General features: G+C 35.0%; 2 protein-coding genes across 5 annotated transcripts in view; both read left to right on the forward strand.

Moving 5' to 3' along the window:
- LOC121379307 (solute carrier family 43 member 3-like) overlaps window positions 1–12230 on the forward strand; it is a 51800-nt gene extending 39570 nt beyond the window's left edge. For both annotated transcript variants that reach the window (XM_041507862.1, XM_041507861.1), the window contains 7 exons: window positions 1571–1663; window positions 2995–3259; window positions 5463–5660; window positions 8299–8400; window positions 10058–10247; window positions 10876–10990; window positions 11820–12230. In XM_041507862.1, coding sequence (XP_041363796.1) covers window positions 1571–1663; window positions 2995–3259; window positions 5463–5660; window positions 8299–8400; window positions 10058–10247; window positions 10876–10990; window positions 11820–11942 — 1086 coding nt within the window. In that variant the 3' untranslated portion in view covers window positions 11943–12230. The remainder of the gene's footprint in view (window positions 1–1570; window positions 1664–2994; window positions 3260–5462; window positions 5661–8298; window positions 8401–10057; window positions 10248–10875; window positions 10991–11819) is intronic.
- The window catches only part of LOC121379308 (solute carrier family 43 member 3-like), a 340851-nt gene that overhangs the window by 66412 nt on the left and 248611 nt on the right, over window positions 1–25828 (forward strand). The gene's annotated exons all lie outside the window — the stretch shown is intronic.

Below are 25828 nucleotides of genomic sequence, written 5' to 3' on the forward strand. Positions count from 1 at the left end.
GTTTAAAAAAAAAAAAAAATACTGTTCTTCCTTTCTGCAAAACCTTTTCACTTTTGTATGCATGGACGTGAATACGTATTCATATTCGTCACCTCATATTCGTAATATGTATTGTATTCACCACTATGTGTATTCGTGGCACCCCTACTAAACACTGTCTAAACCGGATAAATATTATGTCCCCGGCACAATCCAGTTTAGACAGGTTTCATTGTGCATGTGTGTGTCTATATATATATATATATATATATATATATATATATATATATATATATATATATATATATATACAGTAGAATCTCATTGGCTCGAACGCTCAACGGTCGAACCTACCGGTATTCTCGAACCAAGAACAATGTCCCAATCTTTTTCTCTATTAAACCCTTTTATTTTGGTGCTGATTGGTTGAATACCCCTGGGGTCGAACAGAAGCTTTCTCTCGAACCAGTTTATTGGTCCAAACTGTAAAATTAAACATTTAGCTCGAACGACTAAGCCTATACGAAGAAATACAAAAAATTATTTATGTACGAATGTTTCATCGAACCTTTCACGTCAGTCACAAAGTAAGTTATTATAAATTTGGAAGTGGAACAAATTAATCCTAGATCATATGCCAGCTTATCATTTTGTTTATTTAGCACCTATCGGTAATTATCTTTCTAGTACAGACAATTGTACTACAATAATCGTTAGCTGAATGAACCTTGCATGTAACACCAATCAATTGGCCTCGCCGGTTTACTTTAATCATTTTAATCGCTACTCTACACATGATCGTCGGTATATTTTGTTTTTAACTTGAAATACAGGAGAGATCAATGTAATGTAGTGATTGTAACAATAACAGGTAAAGGGGGCCTCCGCCTGTGCTTCATGCACTTTCATTTTTTTCTCAACGTCAATATGTCGCAAAAGATTCTACAACAGCATAATAAAGAACAATTTTTTAAATTAATAAATATTTATAAATACAGACTGCCAGTGTGTTTGTTATTTGTTTATTTAACGGTGATAAATAAATAATAGTTACAAATATGTATTTCATCCGACATTTGACAGCGACTTCGTTACTTATGAGTCAATCGGACCATCTCGACCAAGCCAGTTTTACGGAAATATGCGAGGTGTTCCGATTGGTTTTAGTGTTACAGAAGCACCCGACAACGGCTGAATGCATGGTTCAAACTACCCGATGGGTCGAACAGACTGATGCACCAACAGTGTTCGAGCCAATAAGATTCTAGTGTGTGTGTGTGTATATTTATATATATATATATATATATATATATATATATATATAGCATATTAAATTTAAGACTTCATTTAATTGGTCATAATGGGTAACACGAAAAAGAAATGGGTTACCTGAATTTATTTTTGCATAACGTATCAATGGATTATGCAAATTTTGAATTCTCATTGACTTCCATTTCAAAAGAAATTCTAGTTCATCAAGATTAACTTTGACTGCAAGTGCTTGCAGTCAAAGTTAATCTTGATGAACTAAAGAAATTCCATCTTGAATGTGTAATTATGTATTTTGTATACCTGTTTTTTCTTCTTTCAGATTTCAAACCTGTTCACGACTGGTAGTTCTACAGTGGTTGGATTGCTGTGTGGAGCTTTCGACTGTTCAGCGGCCGTTCAACTTATTGTCAAGGTTGTCATCACTAGGTCTATGATGCATCTCATGATTATGTTTTCATGTGATTTATTTAGTATTTTAACAGTAAAGTCAAATGTAGTTAATGGAAGCAGTGTTTATCAGCAAAGTATAATGTGGATCTATTAAGAGTGGAAGGGCTTGACGTAGCCCAGTGGTAAAGCACTCGCTTGATGCACGGTCGGTTCGGTATCGATCCCCGTCGGTGGGCCCATTGGACTATTTCTCGTTCCAGCCAGTGTACCATGACTGGTATATCAAAGACCGTGGTATGTGTTATCCTGTCTGTGGGATGGTGCATATAAAAAAATCCCTTGCTACTAATGGAAAAATATAGCGGGTTTCCTCTCTAAGACTATATGTCCAAATTACCAAATGTTTGACATCCAATAGATGATGATTACTTAATCAATGTGCTCTAGTGATGTTGTTAAACAAAAACAAACAAATTATGAAAGAGCGCGGATGAGATGTAGCTCAGTATTTGCCTGAGGTGTAGTGGGTCACAGGATTGCTTCCCATCCCAACCAGTGTCACGTGATTGGTGCATCTAAGGCAATGGTATGTACTGTTCTGTCTGTGGGAATGTGCATATAAACGATTTCTTGCTGCTCATTTGGTAGGAAATGCCCAGTGTGGCAGCAGTGGGTTTCCTCTATTCAGATAGGTCTCAACCAAGTGTCAAAATAACTATTTATCTTGGCCACCTGTAGTTTAAAATGTGCTGAGGACAATGCATTCTTTTCCTTTCTCTCCAGATTGCCTATGTAAAAGGTTTTCCGAGGCAGCAGTCCTACTTGGTTATCTTAGCCACCAAATACCTGTAGTTTAAAATGTGCTGAGGACAATATATTCCTTTCCTTTCTCTCCAGATTGCCTATGTAAAAGGTTTTCCGAGACAGCAGTCCTACTTGGTTATCTTAGCCACCAAATACCTGTAGTTTAAAATGTTCCGAGGACAATGCATTCCTTTCCTTTCTCTCCAGATTGGCTACGAAAAAGGTTTTCCGAGACAGCAGTCCTATTTGGTTATCTTAGCCACCAAATACCTGTAGTTTAAAATGTGCTGAGGACAATATATTCCTTTCCTTTCTCTCCAGATTGCCTATGCAAAAGGTTTTCCGAGACAGCAGTCCTACTTGGTTATCTTAGCCACCAAATACCTGTAGTTTAAAATGTGCTGAGGACAATGCATTCCTTTCCTTTCTCTCCAGATTGGCTACGAAAAAGGTTTTCCGAGACAGCAGTCCTATTTGGTTATCTTAGCCACCAAATACCTGTAGTTTAAAATGTGCTGAGGACAATGCATTCCTTTCCTTTCTCTCCAGATTGGCTACGAAAAAGGTTTTCCGAGACAGCAGTCCTACTTCGTGCTAGTTGGTCTGCACAGTTTGGTTCTGGTGAGCACGTTCTTCTTCCTGCCCAAGGATTTCATCCGCAAGGTGGAGCCGACCAAGGCCGTGGAGGTCGTGTTCAAGGTTGACGAAGACGGGCAAGACGGGGCAGTGGAACTGTTGGCCAGGGAGAAGAGGAACAACCCCGAGTCTGTGGGAATGGAGGGAGATGCAGGACATGACATCAGTAAAATAACAGGTAATGCTGTACATTCCAACGGTATGGCAATGGGACTCTGAAAATTATTGCCAGAATGATTTCTTTTCACATTACAAGAATTTTAGGCCATCCCATTGGCTTTTGGGATGTTCGGACCAGACTACTAGCCATGGGGGAGGGGTGCACTTGTTTGAGGACATGTAATGTATCCATAAAAAAGAAAACACTCCCAAGTTTTCTCCATCTTAATTTTGCGTAACCGATTTTTCGTTTGGATGTTGAATTCAGGTCACCATTGATTGATTTATATTGACATAATGGGTTATGCAAAAAGAAAATGGGTTACTTGAATTTCTTTTTGCCTAGTCCGTAAATGGTTTATGTAAATTTTCAATTACCGGTGGCTTGTAACAGTCATGATATTGATGCTAAAAATGTATGTCACATTAATAAATTCATTCATTCATTTATTTAACTTGGGCAGGATGTAACTCAGTGATACAGTGCTCGCTTGATGCGAGATCAATCTAGGATCGATCCCCATCGGTGGACCCATTGGGCTATTTGTCGTTCCAGCCAGTGCTCCACAACTGGTATAACAAAGGTCGTGGTATGTACTATCCTGTCTGTGGGATGGTGCATATAAAAGATCCCTTGCTACTAATTGAAAAGAGTAGCCCATGAAGTGGCGACAGCAGGTTTCCTTTCTCAATATCTGTGTGGTTAACATAGTTCCAATGCCATATAACTGTAAATAAAATGTGTTGAGTGTGTTGTTAAATAAAACATTCCTTTAACTTATTTGATTTAACTTTCCTTTATGAGACACAGATCACTTAAAGAAAACCAACAGAAAGCGCAAATACTAGTATGTTTTATAAATTTACAGGTTTGGGCAGGAATCAAATGGCAGGAGGTAATTGAGAGTGATCAATAGTGTGAGCCATTGTACTGCAAACGGAAGCTTTACCACTGAGCTACATCCTGTTTTGGTTTGTTTCTTGGCTCAAAATTAATTTTGTTGAGTGAGAAGCGATCTTTGCTACCAAGACATTAATCTGTCTTGAAACTCCTACATGTAATTAGACTTGTAGTATAACTGTTTTTAACTGGTTTAAAATTTTAAAGAATTGTCTATTTGATCTCGCAAATGTCATTTTTGACCAAAGACAATAACACCCACAAATCTAAAAACTCTATTTGGTTATGTCCTTTGTAAACTGAATCGGTTTTTTCTACTGGACTAACTGTATATTTGGTATTTCTTGAAAAAAATACCTGGTTACAATCTAACTGTAGACCCTTGAGCCGTCAACTTGGCCTGTTCCAATTGCTAATGACATCATTAGCTTTCCGGGTGTTATTTTCATTTGATCCAGGAAAAAAGAATGTACTTAACAAATCACAATACAGAACACACAGTTTACAATGTACATTCATTTGACTTGTTCATTTATATTTATTTTCTTATAGAGAATTCCAGCAAGAGGGAAGCCAGTGAGCTGCTGACAGGTAAAGATCCCGGCAAGCGCTCTCTGAATTTTTTTTTTTTTTTTTTTCTTATAGAGAATTCGATCCTGGAAAGTGCTCTCTGAATGTTAGTTTATTTTTATTTTGTTTAGAGAATTCCAGCAAGATGGAAGCCAGTGAGCCGCTGACAGGTAAAGATCCCAGCAAGCGCTGTCTGAATGTTAGTTTATTTTTATTTTGTTATAGAGAATTCGATCTTGGCAAGCGCTCACTGAATGTTAGTTTATTTTTATTTTTGTTTAAAGAATTCGATCCTGGCAAGTGCTCTCTGAACATTAGTTTATTTTTATTTTCTTATAGAGAATTCGAACCTGGCAAGCGCTCTTTGAATGTTTGTTTATTTTTATTTTCTTATAGAGAATTCGATCCTGGCAAGCGCTCTCTGAACATTAGTTTATTTTTATTTTCTTATAGAGAATTCAATCCTGGCAAGTGCTCTCTGAACGTTAGTTTATTTTTTTTTCTTATAGAGAATTTGATCCTGGAAAGAGCTCTCTGAATGTTTGTTTATTTTTATTTTGTTTAGAGAATTCCAGCAAGACGGGAGCCTTTGAGCCGCTGAGAGGTAAAGACCCCGGCAAGCGCTCTCTGAATGTTTGTTTATTTTTATTTTGTTTAGAGAATTCTAGCAAGACGGAAGCTAGTGAGCCACTGACAGGTAAAGACCCCGGCAAGCGCTGTCTGAATGCTTGTTTATTTTTATTTTGTTTAGAGAATTCTAGCAAGACGGGAGCCAGTGAGCCGCTGACAGGTAAAGACCCCGGCAAGCGCTCTCTAAAAAGCTGTCTGCTGTCGTCGGTGTTCCTGCTTCACGTCTTCTGGCTGATGATCCTCCAACTGCGGTTCTACTTCTTCCTCGGCTCACTCAACCCCTGGCTTAACCTCGTCCTCGCAGGAGACCACCAACAAGGTTGGCCCCGTCATTAGTCACTGATGTGGAATACTCTTAGAAACACGGTTTATTCATCTTAACATTTTCTGTATGATAGTAACAAAAATATATTTAAAGATATATCCTGGAATAATCAGTTGTCGTGCACATAAGGACAGTCAGTGAAGTAAACATGTCACATGTAAATACTTCACATAAATATTGTTCATTTTGGACAGTCCTATTAATGAACTAGGAAGTTTTATTTCTTCATAGTTGATAAATATCATGTCATTAGTTCACATGTGCATTAGAACAAATGTGATATGAGTGACTATTGATTACTTTACGTTAAACATTCATGTGAATTTATTAAATCAGTTTATTGTGGATAAGACATTTAATTATTAATTCTAATTCATTCTGCATATAATGTAAAAATTTATTGGCTAATCAATTCCATTTGCGGCAGTAAAAAAGGCACTAACGTGTCGGGAATTTTGTGGATTCTCCATGAGCCTATTTACATGTTCATACACTACCTCTCAATGTTTTGTTGCTTGTATATAAACTAACAGGCAAAAGAAACTTATCACCTTGTTCAGTAGGTCCATAAAGAAAAACCAAGACATATGTGATGTATATTATGATTATTTTATTGAAAGGAATCATTTTCCAATGTCTTTACAAAAAAGCATTGCCATATCGATAGTGCACTTGCCATAAGGCCGAGCGAAAGAGACATGGGGTCAAAATAAAAAAGTACACAATCAGAGTCCCTTCAAAAGGTGCTTCTAAAGTCAAATCATGGGACAAGACATGTCCTCAGTAGCGTGTGAGACCACCCCTTGCATCAATACACACCAAAACACATCTCCTCATGGATGTCGCTGGATGACATCAGCAGGAATTCTGCGCCAAACATCCAACAAAACCTGTTCAAGCTGCTGTCGATTTGCTGGGGGAGGTACGCGTTGTCTCAGCTGTCGATCAAGATGATCACAGAGATGCTCTATGGGATTCATGTCTGGAGAACATGATGGCCAAGGCAATACATTGATGTTAACATTGTTGAGATAATCCTGAACAAGTCTGGCTATATGAGGTCGTGCATTGTCCTGCTGCAAAAGGGTACCCCTAGGCTGTTGATGCAAGAATGGCACTACAACAGGTTGCAACACTTCATCCCTGTATGTTTGACCAGTCAGATTTCCACAGATGATGAGAAGCCTTGTTGTCTGTTGACCGCAAACACCGCCCCATACCATGACGCCGCCTCCACCAAAAGGGTGCACATCTTGAATGCAGTTCGGCACCAGTCGCTCTCCCCTACGTCGATAAACACGAACTCTGCCATCATTTCGGAACATGTTGAAGCAACTTTCATCCATGAACAGCACCCTTTCCCAATTACGCAGCTGCCACCGACGTACAGTTCGTGCCCATTGTAATCTGCGTTGACGGTATAGAGGGGTCAAGGCCATTCCACGGAAGGGGCGGAAAGCTCTGATACTAGCCCTGCGGAGTCATCATAAGACTCTTCGTCTGCTGATGGGATGTCCCTGTGCCGTCTCCGCCGTTGACATCGCCGTCACGAATCGGTTCCGCAGGTGGATTGTCCGGATGTAGCGGTCTTCTGTAGCTGGCGTTGTGACCCTTGGTCTTCCCGATCTTGCACGGTTTTGTGCCTGGCCTGTCTGCCTGCTGTTAACAGCTCAACAAGTTGCTGATGGCGGCTTGACTGCAGTTGAAGGCTCTTGCAATCTGCCCTTGAGAGGCCCCCATATCGGCCATACCGATAGCTCTGTTGCGTTCTGCTTGGGTAAGTCTCGGCATCTCTCTGATGTTCTTTTTGATACTGCTTCCTTGCTTTGTCCCACACCGGTATTTATGCAACAATCATGCACGAGCATTTTTAACAAATTCAAATTATGCTGTTTTTCACATTTTTCATGACTGCACGAAATTAACTAAATCCGGAAACAGTGACTTTTCGGAAACACAGCGTGTGTTTTGGCGAATGTTTTCTCATTACTTTCAAACTTATTGCAGTATCTTTAATTCAGATAAACTTATTTTAAAAGTGGTAAGTTTCTTTTGCCTGTTAGTTTACTTTAAAAATGTAACCATTGAATCTTTTCTGATATAAAGCAAAATGCATGTTTCTTTAAATTTTAAGTAAGTAACGACAACTATGCTTAATTATGAATCTTCGTTACCAAGCACCAGTTGCCATAATAAGTATTTGGAATAAGTGAAATTGGTAATAATGGTTGGCATTGTCGTTAATAAAACAATAAAATACCAAAACAAAATCAGGAGCAAAAAACATATATTTTAATTTGTTTGCGCTATACTTATTTGACAAGATGAATGACTTGAAACACGATTGTAGTGATTAGGTTTTTGTAAACGCTGCGTTCATTCTAAAACATTATTATTTAAAAAAAATTGTTTTCTTAAAATGCATTTATTGATTTAAAATTGGGATAACTATGTTGTATTTGACCATTAGCAGATGTTAATACTGGTTTTACAGTCACAAATTGAGTTTTATTGTCTCCACTATGTTTCGCCTTTGTCACAGGAAAACCAGCATTAACATCCGCAAATGGTCAAATACAACATAGTTATCCCCTAATTTTAATAGCACAGAATTGTTGTTTTATTCTTTCAGTGAGTTTCTTTACCAACATTTCCCTTTACTTTATGCTGGGCGGTATCATAACATCACCACTTGCTGGTATTGTGTACGACTGGCAGAAACGGATATACATAAGTAAGCTGAAAAAAACCCACATGGTGTGACTAGCCTACAATTGTGATTTAACATTACCTTGCTACTTTGACTGTTATGTTACAGACAGACATAAATTAGATTGTTGAATTCAGATTTTAACCTGGTAAGCTGGAGTTGCTATTCTGTGCCAACTGAGAGTGTGAATAGCTTAGTGGGAATGGAAAGTAATGGAATTTTTGTATTTTGACATTTACAAGGGATCATTTATATCCACGTTATAATAGAACGGATTGTACATACTCTGGCCTTTGTTGCACCAGTCGTAGGGCATTGGAATAGATTTGATTCCATGGAGGTCGATCAATCTTGTGACATGTCACACCTCTAGTGAGTCTGCTGCCCTTGAGCCTCATCCTGTCCTGACCAGTGGGAAGAACAATTAACTTCCAACCTCTCACTAACAATTGACATCCTACTAACAATTGACATTCTACCTCGTAACAATTTACCTCCAATCTGTCTTTCTAGCAATTAACCTTCAACCTCTCAAGCATTTAACCTCTGACTTTTTTCTAGCAGTAAACCACCAACCTCTAGCAATGAATCTCCAACTTCTCTTTCTCTTTACCAATGAATATCCAACTTCCCTTTTTCTTTAACAATGAATCTCCAACTTCTCTTTCTCTCTACCAATGAATCTTCAACTTCTCTTTCTCTCTATCAATGAATCTCCAACTTCCCTTTTTCTCTACCAATGAATCTCCAATTTCCCTTTTTCTCTACCAATGAATCTCCAACTTCTTTTTCTCTCTACCAGTGAATCTCCAACTTCTCTTTCTCTCTACCAGTGAATCTCCAAATTCCCTTTTTCTCTACCAATGAATCTCCAACTTCTCTTTCTCTCTACCAGTGAATATCCAACTTCTCTTTCTCTCTACCAATGAATCTCCCAACTTCTCTTTTTCTCTAACAATGAATCTCCAACTTCTCTTTCTCTCTATCAATGAATCTCCCAACTTCTCTTTCTCTCTAGCAGTGAATCATCAACTTCCCTTTTTCTCTAACAGTGAATCTCCAACTTCTCTCTCTCTCTCTCTAACAATGAATCTCCAACTTTTCTTTCTCTGTACCAATGAATCTCCAACTTCTCTTTCTACTAATGAATCTCCAACTTCTCTCTCTCTCTAACAATGAATCTGCCAACTTCTCTTTCTCTCTAACAATGAATCTCCAACTTCTCTTTTTCTTTAACAGTGGATCTCCAACTTCTCTCTCTCTCTCTAACAATGAATCTCCTACCTCTCTTTCTCTCTACTAATGAATCTTCAACTTCTCTCTCTCTCTCTAACAATGAATCTCCAACTTTTCTTTCTCTTTACTAATGAATCTCCAACTTCTCTCTCTCTAACAATGAATCTCCAATGAATCTCCCAACTTCTCTTTCTCTCTACTAATGAATCTTCAACTTCTCTTTCCCTCTAACAACGAAACTCTGTCCTGGACAATCACCTGAGTATGCTTAAACAAAACAAATATTTTTCAGGTTTTGGACTGAGGATGTCACATATGAACATGTTTTTGAACTGTTCAAACACTTAATTAGTTTGCGTGACAGTGTGTATAATTCAGTTCCATTTTATAAGTATGAAATAGTTTGTGGGGTTTTTTTAAAACCGTATTTTGTTTCTTATTTCAGACAAGCGATCTGAGAAGTGCCGCCAGCTGATGCCTGCTGTTTTCCCACTGGCATTCACAGTGTTCCTTGCCATTGTCCTGTCTCTTCTCGTCCTAATCCCAAAGGTAGAGATTCTGTACGTGACTTTCATCACACTGACCGTGTTCCGATCATTCCTCTACGCAATGGCAGCTGCCTTCATAAGCACAATGTGAGTGATCAAGAAATTATTTTATAATTTTGAAACAATTTTTTTTTAATTATTATTATTTCTCTTCTTTTCTATCCCAAACAGTGCCTCGTGACTGGTGTATCAAAGGCCATGGTATGTTCTGTCCTGCATATGGGAAAGTGCATATAAAAAATCCCTTGCTGCTAATCCGAAAGAGTAGCCCATTGCTCTTTTGGCAGCAGGTTCCAGGGGTTCATGAATGAATGAATGTCTAACGACACTGCTCCAGCCAGTGCACCACAGCTGGTATATCAAAGGTTGTGGTATGTACTATCCTGTCTGTGGGATAGTCATATAAAAGATCCTTTGCTGCTAATCGAAAAGAGTAGCCCATGAAGTGGCGACAGCATGTTTCCTCTCAATATCTGTGTGGTCCATAACCATATATCCAATGTCGTATAACCGTAAATAAAATGTGTTGAGTGCGTCGTTAAATAAAGCATTTCCTTCATTTCCTTCCTTCCCTAGCAGGAAAAAATACCTCAGCTATTGGGTGTCCAACTAAGGTAATCCTGGGGTTCAAGTACTAGCCGGTTGCACTAGAAGTAAAGACATATAGTACGGTCTGGTTTAAATCTGTCATATTGATGTTTTCTTCATTATTCAGGTTCCCTAGTGAATATTTTGGCTTGCTGTATGGAATCCTTATTATTGCTGGTGGTATCGTTTCATTTTTCCAGTTTGCCTTGTTTCAATGGGCAGAGGCAACAGACTTTCAGCAGGTACGTACAACATAATCATTATAAAATATTATTATCTACATAGTTCAAGATATTCAGGGAAATATAACCAGTAAGACAAACATGTCTCCTAATGATTTCACATGCACAACGAATGGCGTAATTTTGTTAAGCGATGTCATAACATAATGCGGCTTCTACAGTCTCAGCTCTGTAATGGCTTACCAAAATGATGCCATTTCGAAAAATGACGTCGCTTCATTTTTTCTTGCTAGTTTTTTAAACTCAAATTACTTATTTTCTTGATTTTTGTCTTGCGTTAAAGTTTCACATTTAACTCCATTTGTCACAAACTATAAGTCATAGATCAATAAAACTTGGTTTATAGTTACACTTAATGATGTTCATTTCAATGCATTGGGAAGAACATCTATATATATAATACTGTCATTAACATCAAATAAGTTTATGACAGGCAAGAAATTTAATTCTACATAATTTTGTCCAAAGTATACAAATGTACCTGTGAAAAAAAACTTTGAAAAAAGTTTTAACACTTAATTATTTTTTTCATGAAGATCTATTTGCTAAACCAGACTACATTAGGCTGCTACAGCTGGTAAAAACAGGACAAATGGAGGTGCGGTGCCATTATTTTTTTTATACTAAAAATACTCCATGTGGGCTATCTGACGGTACAGGCAGTGTGACAGTTTCTGTTTCTCAGGGCTAAAAAAAAAAAAAAAAAAAAGTAACATACTCATTTTTAGACAGACTGTATAATTAATAAAATAAAATCACGTAAATAATTATACATCAGTAATTAACACTGGCATTAACAAGATGTTGTCTTCTTTTCTTTTTTTCCCAGGTGAACATATTCCTTCTCATCTTAGTGTGTATGCCGTTTGTGCACCCGGTTTACCAGTGGTACACCAGTCGACGAGTTGAGTCGTACACGCTGAAAGATGAGGCGCAGCGACGCGCTCATTGAAGGAAATGACGTATCTCACACGAGTGAGGTTCTGAGTTTTTTGTCCTCACCGAACAGCAGGCCACTAGGACAAGTAGAGATCTGCATCATCCCAGTTTCACACCGAGTGGTGTACATGAATACAGGGAAATGGCCGTCATATCAGGGATAAAGAAATCAAAGAATGGGGTGGGGTTTTTTTTCAAAATTCTAAAACGGAAATGTCGGACCCAGTTTATGGTTATTGTAAGGAGATGCAAAGTGACGTCATTGGAATACTGACGTCAGTCAACTTCAAAAGTAGCTGTATTATTACAATGCTTGCCACATTAAAATAAAAACTAGTCTACTAACCTTGACCCCTGTCAAAATTCTATAACCAGTAGACAACGCTGTTTACAGGTCTGTATGTTTTTATTTTTCATATTTCTGGACAGTATATTGAGTTTAAGTTTTAAAGGATGAAAGAAACAAAAAGTATGTTTTGTCTAATATATCTTAACAAAACATTACCGTTGGTTATGTTTTATTTATTGTGTATGAAGCCTAAACAAGGGTGCGAAAAGTGACTGTTATCGACCTTAGACTTAAGACATATAAACTGCATGTGGCTTATATCTAGTCCATACTGAGTTTGAGTCAAGCTATCAATAGTTTTTTGGGCTCATGTTTATATAGAGAATAATGGGTTAATGACATAGGTTATCAGCTTTATTCTGTAAAAATTGAAAACTTTACAAAGCTTACTGAGCAAAATTCCCCGTTTGGCTTGAACAGGATAAAGCCAATAACTTATGTCATTAATCTGTTAGGGTTTTTATCCTGCAATTCAACAAGAAGAATCCTTAGTTTTAACTTTAAATATGCTCAGGTTAAACTAGAAAGCTTTTTGCTCCATAACTTCATTCTAGTAATATGTTGTATTTTCCATGTCTAGAAATAGTTTTTATACTCATAATTCCTAACAAATATATAAAAAAAAAAATCATTTACCACGAAAGAAAGAAAACTTTATTTCGATTGAAATTAACAATGTAAAGAAGGAAGGCAGGAAATTATTTTTATTTAACGACGCACTCAACACATTTTATTTGCAGTTATATGGCGTCAGACATGTGGATAAGATGTAAAGAAGATGCCATTGAATATCTAGTCAAAACAAATGGCTATCGAGTCGGTCAGATCATGAGACAAATGCTATTCTGCTAGTGGCAGTTCGTGACAGTCACTATAATCGGTCAATACAAACCAGTTTCAGTATAAAAATCTTTTGAATTCCAGACTCAGCATTTTACAGGGAACTTGGGTGCTATTCTACTGATAGCAGTTTATGACAATCACTGTAATTAATCAATACAAACATTGATTGCAGGATAAAAATCTTTAAAATTCTAGACTCCAGGTTTTACAGGAAACAAGTGCTATTTGTTGTATTTGCAAGTTCAGGAGATTTCAACACAATTCTAAAGTGTTAAATACTAGTTGGTAATCCATTTTTTTAATTTCGAGCAAATTCAAAAAATTCAATCTGGATATTTGACATCAGTTACGAAATTCTGGTTATCCCTTTTTTTCATCTCTGTTTTCTTTCTTTTTCCTTTTTTTCTTTAAGTTCCGCAGTTTGTCATCATGGCTTAAGATTTTATAAGCTATCTTAATGCGATGAAATCGTAAAACTTGTAGGCTATGACATCATTATTGCACAAGCCATATTGACTTCATAACCTGTGATGGTTTTACGATTTCGTAACACTGATAGTTAAGAAAATATGGGCCCTGGCTCCTGACTGCATGTCATTTGTCTGAGAAAGTTTTATTGAATCCTTGAGTCTAGATTTTAGAACGTTTTATAAGCATGAGGCCCAGCTATCTTCATGTCAGGAAGAGGATAGCATGTCTCTTCAGTGCCAGTTGGAGAGGCCTGTCCCAGGGCTCAAACTTAACAACAGCAATTAGGTAGAGTGCATCACCAAAATTGCTGTCGGTAAGCTGTTTCATCCATGGCATTTCTTTAAAAAATTGCTGTGGGAGACAATGTCTTAAATTCGAGCCCTGCTGTCCATTTCATTTACTGAATAAATATTGTTAGATATAAGTCACATTTTGTATTAATGTTATAAAACCAAAGAAATATATTTAACTATATATATTTTTTATATGAGCTGATTTCTTTGTGGAGTACTTTTTTTAAATAAACTGTTTTTGAACTTTAGAAAATGCCGAATTGTGATTAGTATCTAATAGATAAGATAGTTGAGAAAATATTGCCATTCTTTGGAGTCATGGAATGCAGTGTTGTGTTTACTGAAGCCGATGTTTTCTACCCACTTTTAGATAACCACTTTCTAGCTCTTCCTTGGATTGGCTTATCTTGTTACTATCCAGAGTATAACACGTGTACTATCATGGCTTTTTCCATCCTAATTTCAAAAAGTAGAAGATTGTTAACTTGTTTTTTTCATCATGTGAGTAGTTGCACTGACTTGTCACATGCGATTTGTTGGCCCTACAAAAATTGGATGGTATAAGACTTAGGTCATTCTGATTTGGGTGTTCTCACCATATGATTCGATCGCATGCGACAAGTTGGTGCGACTAATCGCATAATGAGAACACCGCTTAACATGACAACTTTTCTTTTTTAACAAATGTGTTTCCTGTTATAGAGTGTTACTGTGTAGTTTATACCCTGACTGGATCTAAGGTGTTAACTTAGACTTTCAGAAATTTGAAGCAGTTTTGCTTTTAATACATTTGTTTCATGTCATAGATTGTTACTATATTTTGTTCCCTCACTGGATCCAGGGTGTTAAGTATGACTTTCATAAACAGGATGGGTTTTCTTTTGAACATTTGTTATTGTATATTTTGTTCCCTCATTGGATCCAGGGTGTTAAGTATGACTTTCATAAACAGGATGGGTTTTCTTTTGAACATTTGTTATTGTATATTTTGTTCCCTCACTGGATCCAGGGTGTTAAGTTTGACTTTCACAAACAGGATGGGTTTTCTTTTGAACATTTGTTATTGTATATTTGCCCTCACTGGATCCAGCTTATTAGGTTTAACTTTCACAAACAGGATGGGTTTTCTTTTGAACATTTGTTATTGTATATTTGCCCTCACTGGATCCAGCTTATTAGGTTTAACTTTCACAAACATGATGGGTTTTCTTTTGAACATTTGTTATTGTATATTTGCCCTCACTGGATCCAGGTTATTAGGTTTAACTTTCACAAACAGGATGGGTTTTCTTTTGAACATTTGTTATTGTATATTTGCCCTCACTGGATCCAGGTTATTAGGTTTAACTTTCACAAACAGGATGGGTTTTCTTTTGAACATTTGTTATTGTATATTTGCCCTCACTGGATCCAGGTTATTAGGTTTAACTTTCACAAACAGGATGGGTTTTCTTTTGAACATTTGTTATTGTATATTTGCCCTCACTGGATCCAGGTTATTAGGTTTAACTTTCACAAACAGGATGGGTTTTCTTTTGAACATTTGTTATTGTATATTTGCCCTCACTGGATCCAGGTTATTAGGTTTAACTTTCACAAACAGGATGGGTTTTCTTTTGAACATTTGTTATTGTATATTTGCCCTCACTGGATCCAGGTTATTGGGTTTAACTTTCACAAACAGGATGGGTTTTCTTTTGAACATTTGTTATTGTATATTTGTGTTAAGTTAGACTTCTAGAAACTAGGACAGACTTTTATTTTTAACACTTTTTTCCCCCTGTGTCATAGTGTTATTGTATTTTATGCCTTGACTGGATTCATGGTGTTACGTTTCTTTCTAACACATTTGTTTCGTATCATATACAAGGAGATAGCTACAGTGTACTTTGTGGAATGTTTTGTTAATGGTACCCCAGCACATTGTTTAATCAGCAAATAGTGTGTTCAAGTATATGTTTATTTTAACACAGTTGCACATGGAATCGGAGGAAAACACTTATACCCTTTATTAGGTTACTCTTACCAAGATCTGTTTTATATTTTATTTTATGCTGCCAATGACAACACAAACTATAATGGATAAAGGTGTTAAATGTTTGATATGGATTGAATAATACTTTACATAAAAAAATCCATACAATATTAAATTGATGAGAATATTTGTTGCTGTAGTAGAGCCTATATCTCTGCATGCTTTATGGAAATGAACATTCCATTTCCATATGATATGATGTACTTAAAGGGATTTTCCTGAGTTTGATACATTGTAAGATGTTTCCGACTAATAAAATATTTCTACGATTAAATTTACATATTAAATATATTTTCTTATTTAGAATATCAGTGTCTGTATATTCAATGTGTTTCTGGTCGTCTTAATATTTGTAAGAAGCCCAAACTGGATTTTGTCTTCAAATAATTTTGTACGTACGAAAAAATATATTTTAGGAAATAAATTGAAATTTAACCTAGTACAAATATTAGAATGATCAAAAACACGTTTAATATACAGCCACTAAAATTTATGCAGAAAAATATATTTGATATGTAATTACAATCATTAAAAAAGTATCTGTTAGTCGATAACATCTTACAAATTGCAGCAAACTCGGGAATGTCCCTTTAAGCTATGTCATAATCACCTTGTTTTCTTGTGTACATTTTCTTGGATATTATGGATGTTATTTTAAATATGTTATGTTATTTACATGTTTATGAGCTTTATAAAATCAGTACGATTCATATAAGAGTGTAATAGTTTCTTTATTATCCAGAATATTATTTCTTTACAACAGGGTAACAGGGACCGTGTGAAAACGTTTCAAACATAACCAGAAGGCGACAACAAAATATCGTAATTTTCCAAAATGACATTAGTTTGGTAAGTGATTAAACAGTTAAAACTGGGGAAGCCACATTATGTTATGATGTCGTTTCCCAAAATGATGTCATTCGTTGGTCACGTGAAATCATTACAACACACACGTGTGTCATATTGGTTATATTTCCCTGTATACATGTATCTTGAAATCATAACTATTATTATATCACATGATGATGTTCATTATGATCTCCAGAATATTGTAATATTTTTATTCCCCTAAAAATCTGACATCATATCATGTAGGTTAATGTTCAGTAAAAAAAAAAAAAAAAAAAACAAGTGAACAGCAGTGATGAAAAAGGTTAACTGAAATTTTTTAATTATTTAATGATTCTAATTTCAGCTGTGCCAAAAACATTTATATGACTTTAAACAAATATATACATTTCTTTTTAAAATTCATTTTCTATGGTGTGTTTTTATTGTTTATATTGATGACATTTGACAAAATGATCTAGACAGTTTTTAAATATGCATGTTTATATCTGACATACCCAGAACCTTATAAAGATGCAGTTTACTGAAATACAGGTATATTTATGAAAATAATTTTATCAACTACTACTCATGCCTTGAGCCTTTTAAAAAAAAGTAATCATGTCTTTAAATTACAAATATGTACTTATCTCCCATTTTGTTATTGGTGAATTTTATTTAATTAAAGGGAAATAATTACATTTATTTTAACATCTTTACTTAAACAAGTGATGTACATAATTTATTCTCATATGGAACATATTTTATTTTTTTCGAATGTATCAGATGTGTTATATATACAAATATATTATATATTTCTATATGTGTGTATGTGTAAAAACCTTTTTCCATGTGTGCAATTTTTGCCACAGTATGAAACGCGGAGAAATAAATTTTATTGTTATCAGCAGCATTTCCATATGAGTTTCTGTTAACTGTACCACACCTGTGTTTTGGTCAAAAACTGTGCAAATGGAAAATGGTCCTAAAATAATTCTCAGTTGTAGTCTGTATTCTATATGTCTATGTAAAATTTTATCATGTCCCAGGTGAATCCTGGACCCTGCTAAAAAAGCCCAGGGTGGACATGCCTGAACTGTAAGGATATGAGAATATCCAGATCCAAGTGAAGATAAAGATGATTACTAATATGTAAAATGTAACATTATAAAAGTCCCTATATTTTATTGCCATGACATTCTTATTTGAGAGCTAACTTAGCATACCTTTGTTACTGTATACTTAATGAAAAAAAATTGTTAGTTTGTCTTCAGTTTTTTACCTGGGGTTTTTCAAAGTGCAGCTTCTAATTGTCTTGTTGGATTTGTATATGTTATCACAGTTACTGTAACACAGTATAATATGAGTGTTAAGTGACATTTTTATTTTATAAAAAAAATATATGAAGAAACATTTTTCTATGTGAGCTATGTTATACTTTAAAAAAAAGTAATTAAGGGCCAATAGATATGTTCTATGTTTTTCTTTAAATACGGTTATACAGTAGGTATTAATTTTATAGTCGTATGTTTTTATTCATTGTACCCGGTAGTTATTATTCATTGTATTATTCATAGACAACAATATTTTAATTTTTATCTTAGATACATGACATACACAATGTATACTTTGTACAATGCAATATGATTTAAAACAGATGTCAGTTGTTTTAAAGCTGCATCACAAGTATATTTTTAATATTTAATCATGTAGAATAGATCACTTAGTTTATAGGTTTTACATAACAAGCCATTATTTGTTTCAGGGCACATATTTCACAAGAACCGTTGTTCTGTTCGCATGTCGGTTACACAGTTTTAAAATCACTTGAACTGCCAATTAGTTACTTGGTGAACAATTAATTTCTAAAGTTAAAAGTACTCTATCAGAAGTTAAAACGAAAATCATTTTATTTTACAAGTGTTTTACAGTTAGGTAGGTATAACGCATCAATTACTGAAACTATATTCACATAACCAAACAATCGGTTACCTAAGTAAAACTCAAGTGAACCGCTCCGGTTACCTAAGATTTTGAAGTATTGTCCCCTGTTGTTTTATGTTGACTGTATATACATTTCCAGTGTACTCCACATAAACAATACACATTATAATCCATCACAAAACAACTGAGTGTAGTATGTTCTTGGACTTGTTAAAAAATTATGATTAGATATTTCTCGAGTTACATAAAAATTAGACCTCCATAACCAAAAATGATTTTACAGTATTAAACCACACCATGTTTAGAATGTACATCGGGATCTGTATATTTAATATGTTTTTAGTCAGTCTGAAGTCTCTAATAGCCAAAACTGGACTCTACATGTCAGTCATTTTGTATATATGGAAAATATAGAGAGGATTCTTCACAAGTGTTTTTTAATATGGAAAATATCAACCGAGTCTCAGTTAATCGGTATTTGTCGAGGCTCTGCAAAAACAAATACTGATTAACTAGACGAGGTTGATATTTTACATATTAAAAAACACTTGTAGCAAATTCTATTTATTCTATAACACTTCTAAAATAACATTTTAATTTGAAATTTAATAAATTAAAGTTCTAAGTTGCTTCACTGGTAATATGACGTCATCACAATTACAACAAATATAGTTTGACATCACGCACTGTATATACAGTATTCTAAACAAGAAAATGTATTTAATAGGTAATTTTAGATGTTGTTACGGTTCTGTCAGGCAGACACATCTTAATAATGGTAACATTTCTGGGACAGTCTTTTAAACAAAATTAATAGTTTGTTCTGAGTTTTGCACCAGTAAATGTAATGAGGAGAATTGAAATTGCAGTATTACTTAATTTAGTTTAAAAACTGTTTTTGATTGAATTTTTTTTTTATTACATGAACAACAAAAGGATTAGGCACTAGTTTGCCAACTTACCAGGCCCTCTTCTATATACATACAATATAGTGGCAACAATTACTTAATTATAATATAATAGTAACATATACTATTAACAGTGTGTTCAAATTCACAGTTGTAGCATGTTACTACCACATTTAACAGAAAGTGTTTTACTTTATACTTAAACAGTGTAATAATTTTTAAAATGTCATTTTATATTGTTTAGCTTTAAAACTGTTTTAGTATATACATTTATTGCTATGATCTCTGTTGATATTAATATATAGAGAATAACTAGTTAATGATGTAGGATATCAGCTTTATTCTGAGAAATTCCACGAGGTTGCCGAGCGGAATTTCTCATTTATCCTGAACAGGATAAAGCCGATATCCTATGTCATTAACTAGTTAAGGGAAAAGTTACTATTTCTGTTATTTCAGCTACATTGTACGATGACGTAGAGGTCAATTGAGCAATTTTGTAACGTAGCAATGTATGGGACGTCACATTTCAAAAGTCATAATCCGCTAGTATACGTTTATGACTTTGCTTTAATCAGTCATCATAATTGAGACAGTGGTTGCAGGATAAATAGTTTTAATTTTGTGAATAAGAAAAAGAAAGCCAGCAATCATTTTATTTATATTGACGCACACAAGTCATTTTATTTACAGTTACATGGCATCAAACATATGGTTACGGACCACACACATAATGAGAGGAGAAATGCACCGTCACCACTCCATGGGCTACTCTTTTCAGTTAGTAGTGGACGGCACATAGCCCATCGGTAAAGCGCTCACTTGATGCACAGTCGGTCTGGGATCGATCCCCATCGGTGGGCCCATCAGGCTATTTCTCACTCCATCTAGTGCACCACGACTGGTATATTAAAGGCTGTGGTATGTGCTATCCTGCCTGTGGGATAGTGCATATAAAAGATCTCTTGCTACTAATAGAAAAATGTAGCGGGTTTCCTCTATAAGACTTTATGTCAAAATTACCAAATTTTTACATCCAATAGCTGATGAATAATAAATGAATGTGCTCTAGTGGTGTTGTTAAACAAAACAAACAAACAAACTTTCTTTTCAATTAGCATTAACATACAGGACAGTATATAGACCGGTGCTTTTGTTACACCAATTATGGAACACTAGCTACAAGAAGAATTAGCCCAATGGAAGGAATTGTTTTATTTTACAACGCACTCAACACATTTTATTTACAGTTATATGGCATTGGATGTAGCCCAGTGGATATCTGTATATAATAATAGATTGCAAGTGTACAGGGTTTTTGTTTTTTAGATTGTCAAATCATCTGTTACAAATATATGGATGGTATTTTCGTAATAAAATAAAATGTCTTAGACTGTTTTTGGTAAGGGGAGATGAGATGGAATTTATTTCTCAGGCCTCCCAGACCTCCTATTTTTTCTGTATTTCCTATATTTTTTATAGGATCCTATAAAACTCCTATATTGAGATTCATTTCCTATATTTGATGAATAAAATATGTTACTAAGTTATATATGCAGTGTCAGAAATTCAGAAGATGCTTTGAATGTGGGAGATAAGTATCAAGTACCAATCAAGATCCTGCTCACCTGATGAGGTGAGGAGGATATATTACTGATACAAGATGCACCAGCTTTCAAAGTATCCTGGATATCGACATGGACTGCTGGCAAGCCTTGGTATATATTTGTTAAGGTAGTAGATGGTATCTTGTGTACATACGCAAGGAAAGAACATACCATTAGTAATGTAAATGTCTTTAGAAATCTGTGTAAAATGCCTATAATCATGATAATCGGTCAAAATTTTCATATCAAACTCCTATATTTGACCTCAAAATTCCTATAAAACTCCTATATTTTGGTATGCAAATTCCTATATTTCCTATATTTTAACATGTACAAGTGGCTGGGAGGCCTGATTTAAGTCGAATGGTGGTTTCAGAGGATTAGTACCTGTAGGTAATACATGTTGGTGTACACTGGATTACTGTACATGCCTTTACCCAAGTTCACACCATTTATCCCCTGTGTCCTCTTGCACAATAACCAGTAGCATTCTTTTGTGGAAATAGTTCCCTTCTGGCCAAATTATTTAATTGTTACAAAAATCGTAAAGTATAAAAGGCATTAAAACAGGTTTTAATACTGTACGTGCCTTAATTTACCCAAGTTTCACTCCCTCCACACCTAATACTTATTTGTACTGAACACAATATGGTATAAACACAATGTAGATTTAAGTCACATTATTGTGGTACATGTAATTTGTTTTTGTTTTCTTTTGTTTTCTTTTTTTTCTTTTTTTTTATGGGGCGGTGGGGGTAGGGAGGGAGGTTCATTCAAGTCATATGCCAGTATTGAATTTAATACATTTGTTTTTACATAGTTTTGTTTTCATGTGCAAGCATTATTTTCTAATATGGTTTTTTTCAGTGTCTAACGATAGTATTGATTATTATGGGTACTTTTACTTAATTAAGGTATTTGTTTATTAGGCCTGTGATTGTGTTTATTACCAGGTTTTATTGGAGAATTATTTCTCTTCTTGTAATGAGATTTTCATTAGAAATGATTAGGTAATGTTTTGTTTGTGGTCTTACATTAACTAACTAGATGGTGTGGATAAAGACATTAACGATTTGTTTTGCAGACTTTTACCAGGAATTTTGGTCATTAGAAATAAAGCTGTAGAGTAACCAATCCTAGTCAGCATTATTTGTTCTTGTTCGATTATTTGTTATTGTTCTATTTGTGAGGCATAATGTTTTATGCACCCGTTACTGTATAGAGCAGCAAGAAAATAAAAGATTACGCTTTTCATTCACTTTTGTACAACATTCACTGTTAAACAAAACAAACTTTAGATCAGGGGGAAAAAAAATAATTAAGCTTTTCATTCACTTTTGTACAACCATTCACTATTAAACAAAACAAACTAGATCAGAATTTATTTTTAAAGATTACGTTTTTCATTCACTTCTGTACAATCAATCCGCTATTAAACAAAATAAACTTTAGATCAGGAAGAAAAAATAATTAAGCTTTTCATTCACTTCTGTACAACCATTCACTATTAAACAAAATAAACTTTAGATCAGGAAGAAAAAAATAGTTAAGCTTTTCATTCACTTCTGTACAACCATTCGCTATTAAACAAACTTTAGGTCAGAATTTTTTTTTAAAGATTACGTTTTTCATTCACTTCTGTACAGTCAATCACTATTAAACAAAATAAACTTTAAATCGGGAAGAAATAAAACATTATGCTTTTCATTCACTTCTGTACAACCATTCACTATTAAACAAAACAAACTTTAAATCAGGGGGAAAAAAAGATTAAGCTTTTCATTCACTTCTGTACAATCATTCACTATTAAACAAAACAAACTAGATCAGAATTGTTTTTTAAAGATTATGCTTTTCATTCAATTCTATACAACCATTCACTATTAAACAAACTTTAGGTCAGAATTTTTTTTTAAAGATTACGTTTTTCATTCACTTCTGTACAGTCAATCACTATTAAACAAAATAAACTTTAAATCGGGAAGAAATAAAACATTATGCTTTTCATTCACTTCTGTACAACCATTCACTATTAAACAAAACAAACTTTAAATCAGGGGGAAAAAAAGATTATTAAACAAAACAAACTAGATCAGAATTGTTTTTTAAAGATTATGCTTTTCATTCAATTCTATACAACCATTCACTATTAAATAAAACAATCTTTAGATCAGGAATAAAAATTAATTAAGCTTTTCATTCACTTCTATACAACCATTGATATGTGTGCATGTTTAATGGTCTGTCCGTCCAATTGTACAAAACCAGGACAGGGTGGGATCTAGCTCAGTAGGTAGAGTGCTCACCTGAGGTGCTTGCATCGTTGGATCAAATCACCACAGTGGACCCATTCTCTGATTACGATTTTTTCCTGTCCTAATCCATGCACCATGACTGGTATATCAAAGGTTGTATTTGCTGTCCTGTCTGAGCAAAGTTAAAGTTAAAATTTGTTGTTGTTTTGTTTAACAACACCATTAGAGCACATTGATTTATTAATCATTAGCTATTGGATGTCAAACATGGTAATTCGTCTGAGCAAGTGCATATAACCGATCTCTTGCTACTAATGAAAAAATGTTGCAGGTGTCCTCGAATACTCCAATAGCCAATGATTAATAAATCGATGTGCTCTAGTGGTGTCATTAAACAAAATAAACTTTAACCTTTAAAACTAGGACTTAATGTATCCACTTCATTTTAAAAATAACTTTTTTATAAATTAAATATTTAAAGTTCTGATGATTAGAGGTTCAAGCATGCTAGTGATTACTATACATGTACATATTTTGACACCTTGGATAAGCCTAGTTCACCTACAGATTATAGCACAACCCTTTCTTTGATGTGATTAAGAAGTTAATTACCCTCAGAAGTTGCATTACACACACAGAAAAATACATTTTCATTTCAATTTATTTTCGTGCATGCTGTCCTTGGCACACACCTCAGCTATCAGGGCCCCGTTTTACAAAGCGATCTTAGCCCTAAGATCACCTTAGGTAGATAGCTACTTTATGCACTAAGGTAATCTTAGTGCTAAGATCGCTTCTTGGAACGGAGCCCTGGGCTGCCTGTCTAGGATAGTGAGTTAGTTGTTAATAGTTAGTCAGACAGAAGAGGATGTAGTGGCCATTGAGTCGTTAAAACTCGCTCTGGGTTGGAGCCGGTACCGGGCTGCGAACCCTGTACCTACCAGCTTTATGCCCGATGGCTTAACCACGACACCACCGAGGCCGGTAAAAAAAAAAAAGTGCATGTTGATGACAAGGGAAATAACTATTGTTATAACATAAAAAGTATTTAATCCACACAGTTAATTCCCATCATATTAAGTGGCACATTTCGTTTCTCCACATCACATCAATACATGTGTCCAAAGCCACTTGTGTTTTCCGTTATTCCAGAAATCATTCTGCTGATATAACCGTAAATAAAATGTGTTGAGTGCGTCGTTAAATCAAACATTTTCCTTCATTCTGCTGACCTATCGGATGTAAAGCAAATAAATGAATTGCTCTCTACTCTCAATTTATGATCACTCCTAGTACGACCTCTAGAGAGATTACAATCGATATTTATGATAACACACTTTATTTTACATTCTGTTTTTCTAGGTCAATGGCTTTCCTGTAAGGGTCAAAATCATGCTTCAAACGTTTGAACTCATTTCTCTAGTTTGAAAAAGCATCAATGATTTCGAATTAATTTACATAATAAATCATTTAATGTTGGGTTTTTTATGACGAATTAAAATATCTTTTATTCTTTTTTAATTAATTTTTTTAGAAGCATCATGTACATTTATATAATAATAATTTTAATCTTACTTAATCTCACCCCACCCCGTACCCCCACCCTCTTCCACACATAAACACATCAGGTCAGTTTATCTGTTTTAATAAACTTGTTAAAGGAATACCACAAGTTACTGCAGCGATTTTGCTTTCTAGGACATCCGAATTAAAAATGAAAGCAAGTGAGGTTTGCCCATCACTTTTAAACAGGTGGTGATAAGTGGAAAGCGACCATCCCTGCCTCCAAAATGCCACCACCACCATCACCACCACCACTAAAGCCATACTAGTTATATTAGCTTTGCTCGCGCCATGGGCGTACGGGCTCCCATTTTTGTTGTGGGTGGGACAGGCTGGCTTTTGTCCGAATTAAACGAAAATGCCCACATTTATTCATATTAGCATTACTGACAAACAGCTGTAATTATAGGGTTGCAAACGAATCTCTATGCATTTTTATATGGATTACAACTAATTTTGAGGGCAGAATGATTGAAATGCATGGTAAAACGGTCTCAGGTTAGCACATTTTGTCCGAATATTTGTATCATAGTTGCCCCCTCCCCGCCCCCTGCCTCTTAAGCTTATGGCTCGCACGCATGCCTACGCACATACACACAATGTTAAAACAGCATATCTGAGCCTTATCCTTCCAAATGAAATCTTGCACTTTTCAGGAAGTCTAGTCTCTGTCAGTTTGTAGAAGTTCCTAAAACAATCATGTTAACGTCAACAATAATTTGATGTGATATCGTTCGAACATGGCAATGCCTAACGACAATATGAAAACAATTTGATTTAACAAATGGAAACTTATTGATTGA

This window comes from Gigantopelta aegis, chromosome 8 (assembly GCF_016097555.1).
Source record: "Gigantopelta aegis isolate Gae_Host chromosome 8, Gae_host_genome, whole genome shotgun sequence".
NCBI lineage: Eukaryota > Metazoa > Mollusca > Gastropoda > Neomphalida > Peltospiridae > Gigantopelta > Gigantopelta aegis.